The sequence below is a fragment of the Condylura cristata genome, unplaced genomic scaffold, assembly GCF_000260355.1.
Source record: "Condylura cristata isolate star-nosed mole 26May11 unplaced genomic scaffold, ConCri1.0 scaffold00030, whole genome shotgun sequence".
Classification (NCBI taxonomy): domain Eukaryota; kingdom Metazoa; phylum Chordata; class Mammalia; order Eulipotyphla; family Talpidae; genus Condylura; species Condylura cristata.
This window is the reverse complement of record NW_004567131.1, coordinates 2557198-2573666: the sequence shown is the minus strand read 5'-3', so window position 1 is coordinate 2573666 and position 16469 is coordinate 2557198. Positions and strand designations below refer to the sequence as shown.

Genomic DNA, 16469 nt, shown 5'->3' with positions numbered 1-16469 from the left:
CTGTCTCTGGTGAAGCCTCTCACCGCCCCTGAGCCTCTGGCCTGTACCCCAGTTCTGTATGTACAAATAAATAATAAATCTTTAAAAAAATAATAATAATAATAACCCTAATACTTGGCCTATGATATGTACATTACAAATTAAAATGAGGGCTCACTTAGCACTTTACCCTAAGGCTAACCAGAGTAACAGAGGTGATCTCCCCTTCCTGCCTTGTCCTCCCCTCTCACTCACTTTCCCTCCAACAATATTCTCTTAACAAAATGGCTGGGGAGTTTTTTTGTACCAACTTCAGCTCCATGACAGGAGCCTTTGGAGCTTTTTTCTGACCAGGTTCCCAGGTTCTGATTATTGAGAGGAAATTAAAACATGTGAGGTTGGAGTGATGTGTCACTTCTTGTTATTGCTCACCATTGGTGCTAGATGTACCCCTTCCCTAGGTCTGGGTCATGACACCCCCCAGAAAAGCAACCCCCTACCCTGTACTGACTGAGGGGCATTGGTTTTACAGAGCCAACATGAGCTGATAACATATGCTTATAGTCATTGCTTTGTGCTCAGCCTGGAAAATACCTCCTTGCACCTGTATTTGACTTGAATGACCTTATGAGAAAGCAGACTGTTGTCACTCTCTGGAGTCCTGTTGACCTCATAAAATTAGGCACTAAATTAAAATATAGATGATTTCACCTTCTTTGTGAGTTAGCGGAAGTGCTGTAGGTTGAATTCTCCCCCCAAATCTGCTGCTGCAGGTCTCAATAGAGGTGTTGAACCCATGCCATGAAAGGCTTTCATGGATGACTTGAAAGAATATTCTGGTATGAAGGGAAGTGCCCTGACTGAAGCTTCGATGGCTGGACTGGCTCTTCAATGAGGGTTTCCAAGTTTTCCCTTCCTCCCTTCCTCTCGTCCCCTCCCTTGCCCTCCCCACCTTTCCTTCTTCACTGTGTCCATGCATCCCTCCAGGCTTTCTGGAGGATGACTTTCCCAGATACAGAAGGGTATTCTTCCTTTATAAGATCAGAAGTACTGGCCATTTGGCTATAGGAAAACGGAGTTAGGTTTGCTTAAAAGAAAGGCCTTCAAAGTCAACGATGAATAGAGTAGAACCTTATAGAATGAGTATTGGAGTTGCCAGTGAGGAGGGAGGCCAGGTGGTGACCATGAGAACAGAAATGACCAAGCTGTTTTTTTTTTTTTTTTGCAACACCCAGAAAACCAAAATGGGTCATGAGAATTGTCATTACATGAAGGGTTTATCTGAGATGACTATCAAGGGAACAGCAGGATAGGCACCCCAAAACTGGCTCCTCAGTGGAGGGTGTGCTGGGGTTATATAAAGGGTGAAGGAATCTGAGCTAGATTCAGGGCTTCACATTTTGGCCCAAGGAAGTGCTGAGCAGTTAGAGTGACAGGAGTTAAGATGCTTGACTTTCCCAGCAGGGTGTTTTCTCAGCAGTCTGCAGGTGTCTGTTTCTGATGCCACTAACTCAGAGGGACACAGAATCTTGTTAGGGATGTAACACAATCAGTTTTCCAAGTTTCTAAGAAAACTGGAAGCCAGTTAAAAGTTACTTTGGGGGCCCTCCCTGGTGGTGCAGTGGGTTAAAGCACAGCACTAAGAAGCTAAAGCCATTTCAGCATAAGTTTGACCCCCGCCCGGGAGGTGACCCACATGGCGCAGCAGTCCTCTCCAGATCTGCTCGTTGCTCCCCTCAGCAGTGTACTTCTTGATTTGCTTGTTCTGCTCCCCACTCTGTCTCTAGTGAATCCTCTCACCGCCCCTGTTCTCTGGCCTATACCCCAGTTCTCTAGGCATAAATCAATAAATCTTAAAAAAAAAAAAGTTAACTTTGAGAAGGGAATAAGGGGTGCAATTCAGTGAATTAACAGCTATCCTAGAGGATGCATAAAATTTAGTGATTTAATAGTTTTTTTTTTTTTTAAAGATTTGTGCATACAGAACTGGAATACAGGCCAGAGATGCCGGGGCGGTGAGAGCATTCACCAGAGGGAGTGGGGAGCAGAACAGGCAGATCAAAGAAGTACACTGCTGAGGGGAGCAGCGGGTGGGTCAGGAAAGGTCTGCCAGCCAGGTGGATCGCCTCTGGAACAGGTCGAACTTATGCGCAAGTGGCTTTAGCTTCTTAGTGCTGTGCTTTAACCTGCTGCGCCACCAGGGAGGGCCCTGATTTAATAGTTCTTAGGAAGAAATGCAAAAGGGTGGTTAGAGTTTAATTCTACTTATTCCTAATGTATAGTGTACCGGTATATTCTGTTGCAAAATGGAGAGCTCCGACTAAGGAAGTACTATAGTGACTGCTTCTCTGAGCTCCAGGACTTTCCAGAAGCCCTCTTCCACTCCCCTCCCCCACCCAACTCCTCTCCAGTAACTGAAATAAATATTGGGTATATACTCTAATATTCCTTGTTCCTTCTTGGGAGTGGGGGAGAGCAGGGAGACCTAAAAGCTCTTCCTAGTTTTCATGGTCATCTTCTGTAGAGAACATGGGGAACTCAGGCTCTTTTTTGCCTCCCTGCATCAGCCTCTACAGCCATCACCTGCGGCTCTGCTTTCCACTCAGGCTGCATTACCCATGCGTGAAAATGTGTTACCTCGAAAAGTAGTGGAGCGCCAACCCGGGGCACCTGGGCCAAGAAGCTAGCGCCTCATGCATGTGTGTATGTGAATGCAGACACCTGGTGGGGAGTAAAGAGGAGGCTTAGGGGGGCGGGGCTCAGTCTCTGCCTACTGGCCTGCTTGTATGTCGGGTCCCTGGTCCAGCATTAAAGGCAGGTTAGAGATCCCAGAGGCTTCAACATTCTTTCTACTGGCCAGAATCAACTGTGCACCTGGTCTGGGAAGGCTGCACACCACCTGCCCATCCCATGTGCTCTGCCTACTTTGCTTTTCTGGGCTTACATTTCTGGGCCAGGTATCCTTCACATTCATGCCAGGAATGTTAAGATGATAGATGCTTGTGGAAAGAACAAAATTTTGGGAACAGAAAGCAGAAATGTTATTGCCAGGAATTGAAGGATGGGGTTGATCCCAAAGAGTAACATGAAGGAATCTGGGTTGGGGGTGAAGGGGGTGAGTCTTGTTCTGTATCTTGATTGTGTTGCTGATAGTTGCATAACATTCAGAGCTAAAATAAGCATCTAGATAGGCTTCAGTCTATAACTTGATACTCCAGAAAGGTGAATGAACCTTTACGGAAGTTTTCAAAACATCTACCTATTTAAAACACAACTTTTTAAATTTAAATCTTAAGTAAGAAGAATTTAAAGTTAAAATTCTTACGGGGACCATGATAAGAAAGCAGTTTGGGGATCCTAGCTAGGCTATTCACAGGCTGCAATTCCTCACCAGGTAAAACAAAAACAGTAACAACACAACACCCCTCTCCCCAACTAAGAAAATGAAAACTATGGGCTGTGAAGCTATAAATAAAATAATGCATTTAAAACGGTGTGATGCCTACCCAGCAGAGGTTTGAATTGTGTATGGTGTTTTAGCTCTCCTTCTGGAGTCACAAGTTTCTCCAAGACTTTTGAAAACAATATACCTGTCTTCATTTATCAAGAAGTGAACAATGAATTAGTGGCAGATAGCCAAGAGAAGAAAGGTTGAGAAAAGGAAGTCATGTTTGTGTTTGGATGGATGATTTTGAGTCTCCTGCAGGTGCAGAGAGATAATAAAACAAGGGTCTTCTTGGGAAGGTGTTTGGTTTTCCAGGGAGTCATTGAAGCTTGGGTACTTGTGTGTTTATCCTATGGCTAGAGTGTCTATTTGCTCTGCAGTGCTGAGTTGGTTTTGCACTGCAACTCCCTGCTGGGTCTGGCCATCCCACTTGGCTTTTGCTATCTAAGCACGATGCCCTGAAGGCAGTCAATTTCTTTCTAACCCAAATCTTCCATGAAAAATTGCTGACTTCTTACAGAGGTCCACTGGGAGAGGATTTTCAAAGCCTTTACTGTGCTTATCTGGCCAATGTGGTTACGTGCATTTTAGCTGTACTTTGTTGTCACAAGAGCTTTGTCATTAATTAAAGCTTCCACTGTGTTTATGGTCCCTGCAAGGCTGCTCAGCACTGTTTCCCCCATTTTACAGCTGGGCCCATGAAGGCCAAGTAATTTGCTTGGGGCTTTGTTACAGAGGAAACCAGCAGACAGGGCTGAGGGCCAATTTTAGCATGAGCTTCCTTAAATTGTGAGAGCTCGCTTCTTTTTCATTTTCATTACAGTTCTCCTCAAGCCTTTCCTCGAACTCTGGAAACAATCAGCTGCTGTTGGCCCTGGCTTTTTAGACGTTCCAGAAATTGCATGGGGGCCAGACAGGAGCTGGGGAAACCAGGGAGCTAGCTTCCTCTGCTCTGAAGTCGCTCCTTTGTACTCCCTGTTCTAACCATAATACCTGCGTAATTCTTTCCTGTCTGCAGCCTGTCCTGCTGGGGTGCTTTCTATTTCTACTCCAAAGTGGGGTCCACTCCCATGAAGTTTCCTGGACAGATTCCCTCTCTCCTGCCTTCTCACCCCTGCTCTTCTGTTCCTCGCCAGTAGATAGCTGCCACCCACAAAGCTAACTGAGGTCGAATGATCTGGCAACTTTGAGCCATTTCATGCAGTATTTGAACAGTCAGTACGTTCAGATGTCTGTGATGAAAGCAGTTAGCAATAAGACACAAGAGACTGTGTGACTTCGTGGACTATGTTATCTCAGGCCTTCAAAAATTGTTGTTATTTTCCATTCTTCCCTGTGAGAAGAAAACTGGAAAAAGGGATTGGTGGTGAAGACATATACCTTCTGCCATCTTAAACTTATTTCTAATTTGGGAAACATCTGCAGTGGGCAAAAGGGTTTTCTTCCTGTCCTAGTGGATACTGAGCTGATTCTTTCTCTTCTCTGTTATGTCCTGGCGCTAGAACATCCCAAGGCTCACTTGAGCTCTCAAAAGCATCACTGGTCCCACCATTGAAATGGGGTAAAAAGCACAGGCTCTGAAATACTTGATTTAGGAAGTGGATTTAGGAAGAGATTAAGAACTCGTCCACCTCTGAGTTTGTGAGACAATTTCCAGGGCAAATGTCCATCCACTTTTACCTACCAAGTGGCTTTATTCCTTTTTTTTTTTAATACCTTGAGGAGAAAGCAAACAGGGAGATGGGTGAAGGAAGGTTCTACCTTGCCTACAGTTTAGTGTATCTCAAGTCCAGTTATCTAACCCAAAAAATAGGGCGGCAGAAGCAACCAGGAGTAGAAATTGGGAGATTGATCAGAAAAACAGAGAATCATAAAAATGACACATGTGAGTTTTTAACTTTTTTTTGTACAACCAAACCATGCTTTTTATTTAATTTGGCAAACAGTTCATATGGGTGGGGCCAAGACTTTGCATTTGTATGGGCTGCCTGCTAGGTCCCAGGCTTCCCACATGGTTCTGCAACTACCTCACCACATTGCACCATGGATGATTCCAGCTTGCCTGCTTTTAAAAGTGGAAATTTAAAAAGCATTTGCAGGACAACCCTCAGTCTCCTCCTTGCTTCTCTGTAATATTTTTGAGTTTTTCTATGGTTTTTAAACTTGATTTTAAACTTTCCACACTTTGATTTGCATTGTAGTTATTGACATGTTATTACCGTCATGAAAGCAAAGGCACAGGAGGTTTGGGAGCAGGCACGCTTCCATAGGCAAGGAAGGGTCGGCTCACATGCATCCTTGGCCACTGAGAGCCAGAGGGAGTGTGGTCTCAGCACCACCTGGCACCTGGCTGATGGGGGAGGGAGGGGCTTCTCCGATAGCCAGTTAGCTGGCTCCTGCTGGTTCTTTCCATTAATTAATGTTCTCAGCCTGTCAGCCTCCCTCACCTGCCCAAGGAAAGGAAGTGAACTCTTTTGAGGACTGCTTCCCTACAGTTGGAAAGGGATGGGACCATTTTCTGTGCTGCAGGGTCTAATTGTGGCACTTCTTCCACTAATTAAAAATAGTTCACTGCTTCTGAGGAAAAACCCTTGGGGGCCTTTGGAGCCTCAAACACCTTGGAAATTCCTTGTCACTCATGGATGAGCAGTGGAGGGATTAGTAGGGACGGTGGCTACCAGGAGGGTGAGGACTCATTTGCAACACTAGTGACATAGGAAATTATCAGCCCAGCAGGCAGTGGCTTCCTTTGCACAGCTGAGAGATTTTTTTTTAATCTGGGTGTTCACCTTTCTGGAAAATGAACTAACAGTGCACCTCTTTGTCATGGTGAGGTAGGGGCCGGGGGCAGGCAGTTAGTCAACAGCTTCCTCTCCTCTACTAGCCGTCAGAACCTCCTGCCTGTCTTTGTTGCTCTCTCTGAACAGGCAGTAGGCCTGGGTTGGGGTTCCGGAACTCCCACCTGGGTGTGAAGAACGCTCCACTTGTGAAGGGTAACATCCAGAACCAGGGGGGAGTCTCAGTAGTAGAAAGTGTTTCTAGTTGACTCCTTTTTTTTTTTTTTTTTTTGGCTAGATCTTTATTTTTTTATCCATACAGAACTGGGGTACAGGCCAGAGGTGCAGAGGTGGTGAGAGGATTCACCACAGACAGAGTGGGGAGCAGAACAGGCAGCTTGACTGAAATACACTGCTAAGGGGAGCAGCGGGCAGGACAGGAGAGGTCTGCTTCGCCATGTGGGTCACCTCCAAGCAGGGGATTGAACTTGCAGTGAAGCGGCCATGGCCAGCTTCGCAGTGCAGCTCCAACCCGCTAACCCACCATGGAGGGCCGATTTTAGCTGTCTCTTAATGGCACAGCTTACAAGAAATAGCTAGAATTGTTTTTATTTTAAATCTCAAATGAACACACATGAAAGTTGCCATTTAATTCTCAGATTGATTCTGCTCTCAGGATCCCCTTTAACTCGTGGCCTTCAGTACTTCTCGCAGCATGCACCTGGCTGAGTGGTTTTCTCTTCAGTGGAATCCCCCAGTGGTGTCCTATTTTCATTTTTAAAAAAATATATACAAAATAGTCTTATGGTTTGATGTCACTATCCCCAGAATGTTTACCTAGTGTTACTTAGAGATAGGGTAGTTTCTTTCTGATGCTATGGTCTCCTTTACGAATAGATTTTCCCCCAGAAGCTTCTAGTAATATTTGGTGTTATTCGCCTTTGATGTTCAACACAACTGTGCTAAAAAGAATACAATACAAATTCTCTTGAATGATCATGGGACTATAAGATACAGCTTTTCAAGTATTTCCGTCATATAAATTAGAAACCATAGCCCAAGTAACATACATGAATTACCAAACCAGTTAATTATTTTTATCTCTTCTTTTGATTTTGTAAATTGGTCCTATTTAGACCCCTTTTCTCAGCTTCTTCTCCAGATACTTGAGCACTATTCATTGCTTGCTTTGACCTAAGGATGTCTAAATATTTCAGATGCTTTCCTTACCACTTATAACATCTGGATGCTTTTAAAAGAACTATGCATTTACTCAGGGCATAACCATGTCATTTGGATATTTGAATGAATATTTGTATTTATATGGAGTAATAATGATGTGCTTTTAGTGTCTTCATTTGTGCCTCTTGCTGCCATGTATACAGTGACTACAGAACTCTGAATTTTTGTGGAAAGATGAATACTTCTAAAATTCATTTCAAATAGATGTGAGAGATCGTCCTTGTGGTATGTACAAGAGTTTAAGGTAAATACTCTTCATGTGGGCAGTAAAAAAAGAGAAAGAAAACCATAGAGCATTCCTGGAATATATTTGCCAAGCAAATATTTTGGAAAACAGCCCAAAGGAACATATGTAAGGCTGTGACTTTAATACTGAACGAAGGAAATGCTAAAGCATGAGCTAGGTTTGTGAACAGTGGTGTTCACATCTGGTTCACCTCAAGGTATAGGGGAGGGAATGAAACTTAACAATGGAACAAACATGGTGAGGCTCAGATTGTATTTTTGGTTTGGAAGTTGTGTGTGCAGTGCCTGGTTTTGCCATTTTAGTTTTAAACTCAAATACTATTGTGGGTCACAATCCTTATGGCTTGGTGACCATAAGGGAAGATTTAATTGACAGTCTGTTTTGTGTTCTGGATGCTGTTATGGGTTGTCACTGAAGAATTAAATGTTTTTCTGGATAAGCATCTATTGTTGATGCTGTATTACCTGGCTAAAAAAAAAAAAAAACAGGATCTGAGTAAACTAAAGAGTAGGCTAGCCAAGATGGCACCCCTGAGGCCTAGCAACAGGGAAAGCAGTTGATGACTTTATGTATGTAGATACATGTATGTACAATGTATACTTCCTCATCTCAGGTGTAGTCCCCCATAAAATTCCCACCACCAGTTCATCCATACACCATCACCACAGTTCCTGTGCTCGTCCCTCCTGTTTTGATCCCTCTGTTCTTCCCCCTCCCTTGCAGAATGTTTCTGATTTCTAGTTTTGATGACTTTTAAGTGTGGTACCCAGCACAATGCATTTCATGCAGGAAGGACAAACCTGAAAGTATTTGCTGATTTTTTTCTCACAATGTAAGTATTAAGTCATGGCAATGCTTCTTTAGCCAGAGGTTTGTTTTTGTTCCTAAGCAAACATCAACTACCTACTCCCTACTTTAAAAAAAAAAAATTTAAAGATTTATTTAATTATGCTTACAGAACTGGGGTATGGGTCAGAGATATGATAGGTGAGAGGATTCACCAGAGGCAGAGTGGGGAGCAGAACAGGCAGATTTACTGAAATACACTGCTGAGGGGAGCAGCGGGCGAGTTAGGAGAGGTCTGCCATGCCATGTGGGTCAGCTCCCTGGCAGGGGATCAAACTATCATCGCAGTGGCTTTGGAGAGCTTCATAATGTGGTGCTTTAACCCGTTGCAACACTAGGAGGGGCCTCTATTCTCTACTTTTAACAGCACTCCAAAAAGTTAGCTACTTAAATAACCGTGACCTAGTGACTGCAGTTTTATCAAATATTTCAAATGCATTTTCTATTTAGAACAAATATAAGGAATGTGATTTCCTCCTTTCTCTACATATAGCCTGATAAGATGTTAAGACATTTTTCTTATCAAAACAGTTATTTATATATATATATATATAAATAATTATATTTCTATTGTGTGTGTGTATTTCCCTTGCCCTTTGAATATGAACTCTAGCTTTAAACTTTAAATGTTGATATTTTTCCAGACTTCATGTGCAGGGACTTAACTTAGCTGAGTACTCCTTAAAAAAAAGGTCCCTTAGGGCCCAGGCCATAGATTTGCCACTGTGTTTTTCTCCCGTGTGTGAGGTTTAGACATCCACTCAGACTAACTACTGGATGTATTTTGGGGTCTGAGTATTAACTTTTATAGATACATGATTTTATAAAGTCATTTTAATGGGAAAATCCTGCTCAACCAAGGAAATCCTATTTTCTGTTTTAAATCACGCTGCCCGAGTTTGGTGAGTGGGACAGAAATTTGACATCCGGTTTAATTCAACACAGCTGAAAATTTCTGCCCAAATAGTCACAATTCTACAGATTTTGATCATGAGGTGAGTTAAGCAAATTATGTTTGAAATATTGCTGGGCTGAGTGGTTGCTACTGAATCATACCTGCATGGAGGGATAGTCCAGGAGATTGAGGGCTTTTATGAGGCTGATATAAGACACTTCAGTACGGAAGTACCCTGGCAGGCACGGGGTGCCCACTGCTTGCATCGGCGGTGAGGGAATTTCCCAGGCAAGGCTGTGCCTGGCAGCTCCCAGGGGTGGGGACTGTGTTCAGAGAAGTCTTCTCATGGGGTTACTCTTTACACTCTGGTAAGAGTGTTAGTGGGCAAAGAGAGGGGCACCCCAGTACCCCCAAACTTACCTGCTCTAAATGGGTCCTACCTTCTGCTGCATCAAGACAACACATACTCTTAGTGCATAAGACCTTCAATAAAAAAGAACTTTAATAAAGTTAGTAGAGAGAAGTGAAGAAAAAGAGTTAAACTAGTCTCCCCATGAAACACCCGTTTCCCATCGCCACGTGGGTAAATGCCCAGCCAGACAGGGTTAGCCCAGAGAGGGCCACAGAGGCCCCAAAGCTCATCATAAGTCTCAAGCACCTTCTGGTGGGGCCCACAGGAAAGGGGCAGAGGGACCAGGCGAGTCTGGAAGGAAAGGAACAAAATCAAAATACAAATCAAGGTTAAGGCTGCATTTATCGCCTCCCACAGCTCTCTCAGCCATGTCTCTCAGCCATGTCTCTCAAGTGCCTCCTTCCACGACCTCCGAGTCCCTGGTCAAGGCCACAAAGCAAGCACAGCTTCTCTGTAGGTCTCTTGGCTGTCCACGTCTCTCCACCTCTTCCTCCTTTCTCCGCCAGTCTTTTCCTCGCTGCTCCTTTCTGCCCCGCACCACCCTTTGGGCGGCACAGAGTGCCTGGAAGCTTCCCTTTCTGTGGGTATCACCCTGGTGCAGCGCGTATCTTCCTCAAGACACGGTGAGAAAGAAGGCTGCCTTATTTTCCTCAACAGCTTTCCCGGAGCACCTGTTTAGAGGAGGCGCGTGACGCACGCAACAGTAGCAGGGTGGCGCTAGTGACGGGCAACGGGAGCGGCAGCGCCACTCTGCTACTGTTGCCTGTGTGTCGGGCAGGTGGAGGGGCACTGAGAGGTGATGGGCTTGCGAGAGCTGCACGGTGGGGCAGGGACACCCCGAACCCAGAGTGGAGGCAGGGGAGAGATTCAGGGTTCTTGGAACGTGTCTGGAGAGTGGATGTGCAGGATTCCGAGGAGAGGGTGAGCTAGGCAAGGGCGGGGGAGAAAGGGCCAGTAGTGAGACGCCCTTCCTGGTGCAGCCTCATTTTGCCCCCTGAGGAAAGTGTTACTCTTTGGGCTAGAAGATGAGATGGATGTATGGAAGGAAAAAAATCATAATTTGAATTGCCGAAAAGGCTGCCTGATGGGGGCAAATTACTGGCGAGTTTTCAGAGACACTTTGAAATGCCAACCAACCTGTACTTTATCCATTCAGAATTGCAAATCCTGCAAAATTCCATTTCGGGGAGGAATACTGCCACTTTCTAGTGGGTGATACCTTAATTATCAAGCACCAGTTGTGCAGTCGTTTGTGGGGGGAGCGGTTTTCTCTGCATTTCATTTAATAATAAAATTGGAAGCGAGCCTTACGCATTTCATACTGAGCAGAGCCAGTGTATGAAGAACTAATGGACATGGTTCAGAAAATGCTCATTTGATCTCTGCTGAGGTGGGAGGAAGGATGAGAGACCCAGGCTTTCATATTATTACCAGAAGCAAGAAACCCTCACTGTCCTTCCCTGGTGACTTACCTGTTGCCTCTGCTTCCAGGTTTACAGACCCCAGACTAATGGTCCCCAGCTCACTGTCGCACCCTAAGTTGACCTAGTTGTGGTCATCTCCACCCTCAGTGTCTGTGTCCTGGAGGGCCTGGCCCCTTGACTGAGCTTCGAGGCCTCTGAGACTCGGGGGTTTCTCATTGCTTGAGATGCTTTCCCTGTATCTAAGAGGAGGGATGTGAAGGATGTGACATTCTTATGAGGTTGTCTGCTTTGATACCTAGGGAAGATGGTGAGTGTAGGATGAGGGGTGTCACTTCCCACCTCATTGTCCCAAGCTGAGTCTCCTGATGATCCCCCTGAACTTAAGCTCATTATTTTATCTTAAACAGAAATGCCAAAGCTGTAGGGACGATGGTTGCTTTGAAAAGAAAGCTACCTTTCTTTTAAGACAAACCAGCAAGCAAAGCTTGACACCATTTCCTTTACTGATTTTTAACTTCCTACCAAATCATAGACAAATTAAGCAGATGGAATCAGAAATGGGTGTAGAGTTGACAGTAATTCTCCTGCAAGGTGCTTGCCACCAATTAAAGCCTAATACCCAGATTTGAGAAGAGATCTCAGAGTCAGGATCACAGAACTCTGGATGCTTCTAGGAGAGGCTGAGGACAGGGCCATTTAAGTAGCATGGTGGTTTCGACCTTCCTTCTTGGGGTGACTGTGTCTGAATGCGAATGTGAATTCCTTCTGCCTCTCATGATGGAAGCTCTTTGCTGTGCTCTGTGTCCTCTAAAGAAAGAGACTTTCTCTCAAATTGGAGGGAAGCAAGGATTTAGTGAGCTTATAGCAAGCAAGTAGGCTGCTCAGAATATGAACCTACACTATTTAAAAACCCACACCAGGTGCCTGGAAACCAGTGATCAGTGGTCAGGGCTGCTCATGAAAATTTTTCTTGCTCTTGTCAGCCTCAAAGCCGCAGCTCCCTGCATGGGTGGCTAGATACTTCCTGCCCTGAGACCAGGCTGATCATTCACTCTAGTGAGTTTCAAGAACCAGTCAGTCTTGAATCACTCTACCTAGGGACCTGTGAGCATGCTGACATTTTTCAGTTGTCCATCAAAACAGGATCCTGGGTTGGGTGCACCCCTATAGCCCATTGTTCTAGCCACTATGGCTGCATAACAAGTCTCCCCCAACTTGGTGATTTCAATCAACCATGTGCATTTTGCTTGGATGTGTGGCTTACAATCCATGAATGCAGTGGTGGCACTATGGACAGGGATGTCTATGCTGCACATGTCAAGATGTTAACTGAATGACTTGAAGGTGGAGTCTGGAATCACTGGAAGGTTCAGTCCCACGCAAGTCTAATGGCTGGGTCCTCAGATGGGACTCTCAGCCATTCACCTACACATGCTCAGTTCGTCATGTGCCTCAGACTTCCTTGCAACATGAAACTGAGTTCCACCTATTATCAGCATTTGGCTTTGGAAACCAGGCATGTTACCTCTCTGTTTTTGTTCACTGAGGGTCCTCAGAGGCCCTCCCCCATCCAGGGGCAAGTATAAAGAGTCTCTTGCTGGCAGAGAGTCCAGAGTTTGGAAAGCCATTTGCTATGGCCACACATACTCTGGACACAGCATGGAAATTGCATGGAAGTTCCATCTGGCCCCTAAGTGTAGGGTTGACAGGCAGGACCCGCAGCTTTATACAGTGATACCCATGGCTCTGGGCAGATAAGTTTTCCTTTAGAAAGAACAGAATTTCTTGTCAGATTGATAGAAATGTGCAAATTGGCATGTTCAGGAGCTGCCACTTCTTGGCTGAGGTCTTACTCTTTCTGTTCCCAAGAGTCCGGCTGAGAGCATTGGAATCAAACACCAACTCCTGAAATAACACCCACACAACCACTTTTCATGTCCTTACAATTCAGGAACAGAATCTGTGAGGCCCACAGTACAGGGGCCTGGTAGAGATTCTGTAGTTCGGACTCAGCCCCCGAGAGACTAGCAATCAGAGCTTCTGTTGCTGGCCACCGAGACTAGAGCTGTCTTCTCTGTTACAGCTCTGTGTTCTCTTATTCTTTAAAATTGTCTTGAAAACTATTTCTTCCATACTTTTCCACTGTGGTTTGAATTAGCGTTCTTGGTAACTCTTAAAATTATAATGTAGAGCTGCAGAAAATACAACAATACAGAGAGAAAAAAATAAAATTTGCTGTAATACTGCCCCTTGGAATAATAACCATGAATATTTCAGTGCTTTGCCTATTTGAGAATTTCCTCATTATTAAATATTCTTGTATTAAAATGACTTTAATGGCTAAATGCAAATTGAATGTACCAGAATTTTAACTGCCCTCTTTATTGTCAGATATTTAAGTTATTTCCTCTTTTAATGCAATGACTTTAGAATTACTAAAATATATCTTATTTAACTTATACATTTTCTATACTTATTAATAAGGCTTAATACACGTTATTTAAATTTAAATATTAAATTGTTCTTTTTGATACATTCTGTAGAATTATTGAATCTGAAGATATGAGCAATTTGAAGTTCTTGCTATTTGGTCTGAAATTGCCTTCCCAAATTCACACAATCACTGTCAATCTGTACATAATTTAAAAAGGAAAGCCAGCTAGGATTATGTGTTGAGCGGGAAATCTAAAGCCATATTTTAACTTGATTTATTTCAGCTCTGATTTTTATTTGTTTTAGACATAAGATAATTGAGTCATTGGATTCTACCTAAGAGTATTTTAAATTCCTTGGCTCCATGTTCTAAGTTCTTCTTCTCTCTAAGTATATTCCTCCCTGTGTAAGTTCCTCCACTAATGCTGTATTTTTTCTCTTTGATACCAAAGAGACTTGTGATTTCACAACTGTCAATCATTTTCCTCCAGATGTTCTGTTTCTCAGTGTCTCTTTTACTTTATGCATAATTATGGTGTTCCTCATTGTTCATTTCTCAACTTCTGTGTAACTTGTCTATTTTGTGATTCTGCCTCTTTGAATGATAATGTTATTACTTGTAACATCAGTAAAATGTATATGTATAGTGATTTTTATGTGCTTGCTGTCTTCTCCCCGTGACTACAGCCAAGTATGAGGAAGTCTTCATAGTGCCTCAGATGCCCTCTTGTTTACTTGTGTGCATTGTCCTCGAAGCTATGTGTTGTTGTCACTTGATTTCTCTTTTTTTTATATATGCTATTACTAGGCTTATATTAGACTTTTCTAATATTTATAATAGCCATCATAGTTTGCATTAGCATTTTCTTTTTCTAATATGGCCCTTTAGGGGGCGTATAAATGTGAAAGCATTCTGGACTTTACAGGGGATATTAAATTGCATGTTTTATGGTTATTAATGATTTAAAGATTTAATAGATATTAATGGCCTAAAATTATGAAATTATATAACCACGACTCTAAGGATATTTTAACATTAAATATGGGCATTCGGTTATTTTGGGGTATTAATTACAGCTTTTTCAGTAACTCCACAGTTCAATACTAATACTTTTTTAATGCCATCCCTTAAGCACAATTATTTTCATATATCTTCAAAAAATTTCATAATTAGTTGGAAAAACATTACTTCCCTTAACATTTAGTTAAGTTTTAATTCTAAGCTCATTTTTTTTTTGTTTTTCTCCTTTTCTTTTATCAGAAGACTTCCCTATGTTCTTTTCTTTCCTCTTTTCCTTGCTTATTCTTTTTCTGTAAGAAAATCTGTGCCTTCTATATTCCAATGTAACTTGTGGCCCAAGGATGGATGCACAGCCCATGGCCTTTGCCACACATGAGAACCTATCACCTGTCAGAATTGCTGTTCGACAAGGTGGAAGCATTTTGGGGGCATAGAAGGAAAGGTTAGATTTCGAGAAGAATAGAGGAACAGGCCAGAGGAATAGGGGTGCAATGGGGTGCTTCTGGCTGTGAAATTATGCTGTATGTGGGAGAGTGGCGAGGACACTCTCCATCAACTTGCTTGTGGGTCTTGTGCCAGGTTGTGGAAGGCTAGCACCTTGTCTCAGCTCTACAGTGGTTTTGTGCAGGAAAGTGAAAAAGAGAGGACATTCTCCTGGCTTAGCTAGGACACCAGTTTGGAGAAGGTGAGGGAAGGACGAGGCTCCAAGACACAACCATTCATTCATGGCACCTTGACTGCATGCGCTCGCACTGTGTCTGACATTGCACCAAGAGCTCTGTGCCAGCAGTGAGCATCACGCCCTCATCCCTGCACTCAGGGAGCTTATGTCCTGATGAGGGAGGGGGCAGGCACGCCTGTAATGGTGGTGGCAGGGACTGGAAAGGTAACACTACGTGGAGCTTAAAATCTCATTCATATCTAGCTTTCTAGCTTTCTAGCTTTGGGAGGTTTGACCAATATGTAAACAAGTGTTCAGTGTCCACTTAGATTCCTGTACCCTTAATGGAGTTTCTCCTGTGACTTGCCCAGCCGCTCTCTGGTTAGCATTCCTGGGGCATGGAGAATCTGCCTGTGGAAGCAGCTGGAAGACTCAGACTCCTCCCTTGATAAATGTACTTTAGGGGTTGCCATACTGGAACCAGCACTTTGAAATGACCAGATAAGGGAGGTAATCTGTGGAGCCACATAGACACCATTTAGCCATTGGTAATAACTTGAAATCAGGTCATGTTTTCTCAAGAACAGACTCTAAGAGAGGCGAACATTCTAGCATAGTTGTTCCAGGATATGGAAGCTGGATGAGCTTCGCTGGGACATCTTCCCTTTGTGGACTACTGGGTAAAGTGCTGATGTGTTTCTGGCCCTAAAAAAGCCCATCCTTTACAAATAATATTTTTCTTTTTTCTCTTGCCAGGAATCTTACATCTTTTCTGCAGATCTTGGAGAAAAATGTGAAGCCATAGGCAAGAAATTACTGTACTTAGAAGATCAACTTCACATTGCAATCCATAGTCACGACGAGGAACTCATTCATATCCTTTTATCTTGCGAGTTAGGCACCTACCAGGATATTTTGTAGAAGGAAGTCTGAAAAATGCACAAAACTTTTTCATGTCTTTGCATAGGAAAACACATAGGCACTGCTACTGCCAGTATTTATAATACAGCATGCATCAGATTATCCGTAATCTAAAAAAGAGTAATGTTTTCTTTCTGGTTTTTGATAATTCAACATTTTTGTTTAT

General features: G+C 43.5%; 1 protein-coding gene across 1 annotated transcript in view; it reads left to right on the top strand.

Moving 5' to 3' along the window:
- Positions 1-16243, top strand: part of DISC1 (disrupted in schizophrenia 1) — a 304163-nt gene extending 287920 nt beyond the window's left edge. The window contains exon 11 of the mRNA XM_012731422.1: positions 16139-16243. Within this exon, the coding sequence (XP_012586876.1) occupies positions 16139-16187 (49 nt within the window). The 3' untranslated portion in view covers positions 16188-16243. The remainder of the gene's footprint in view (positions 1-16138) is intronic.
- The last annotated feature ends 226 nt before the right edge of the window (positions 16244-16469 follow it).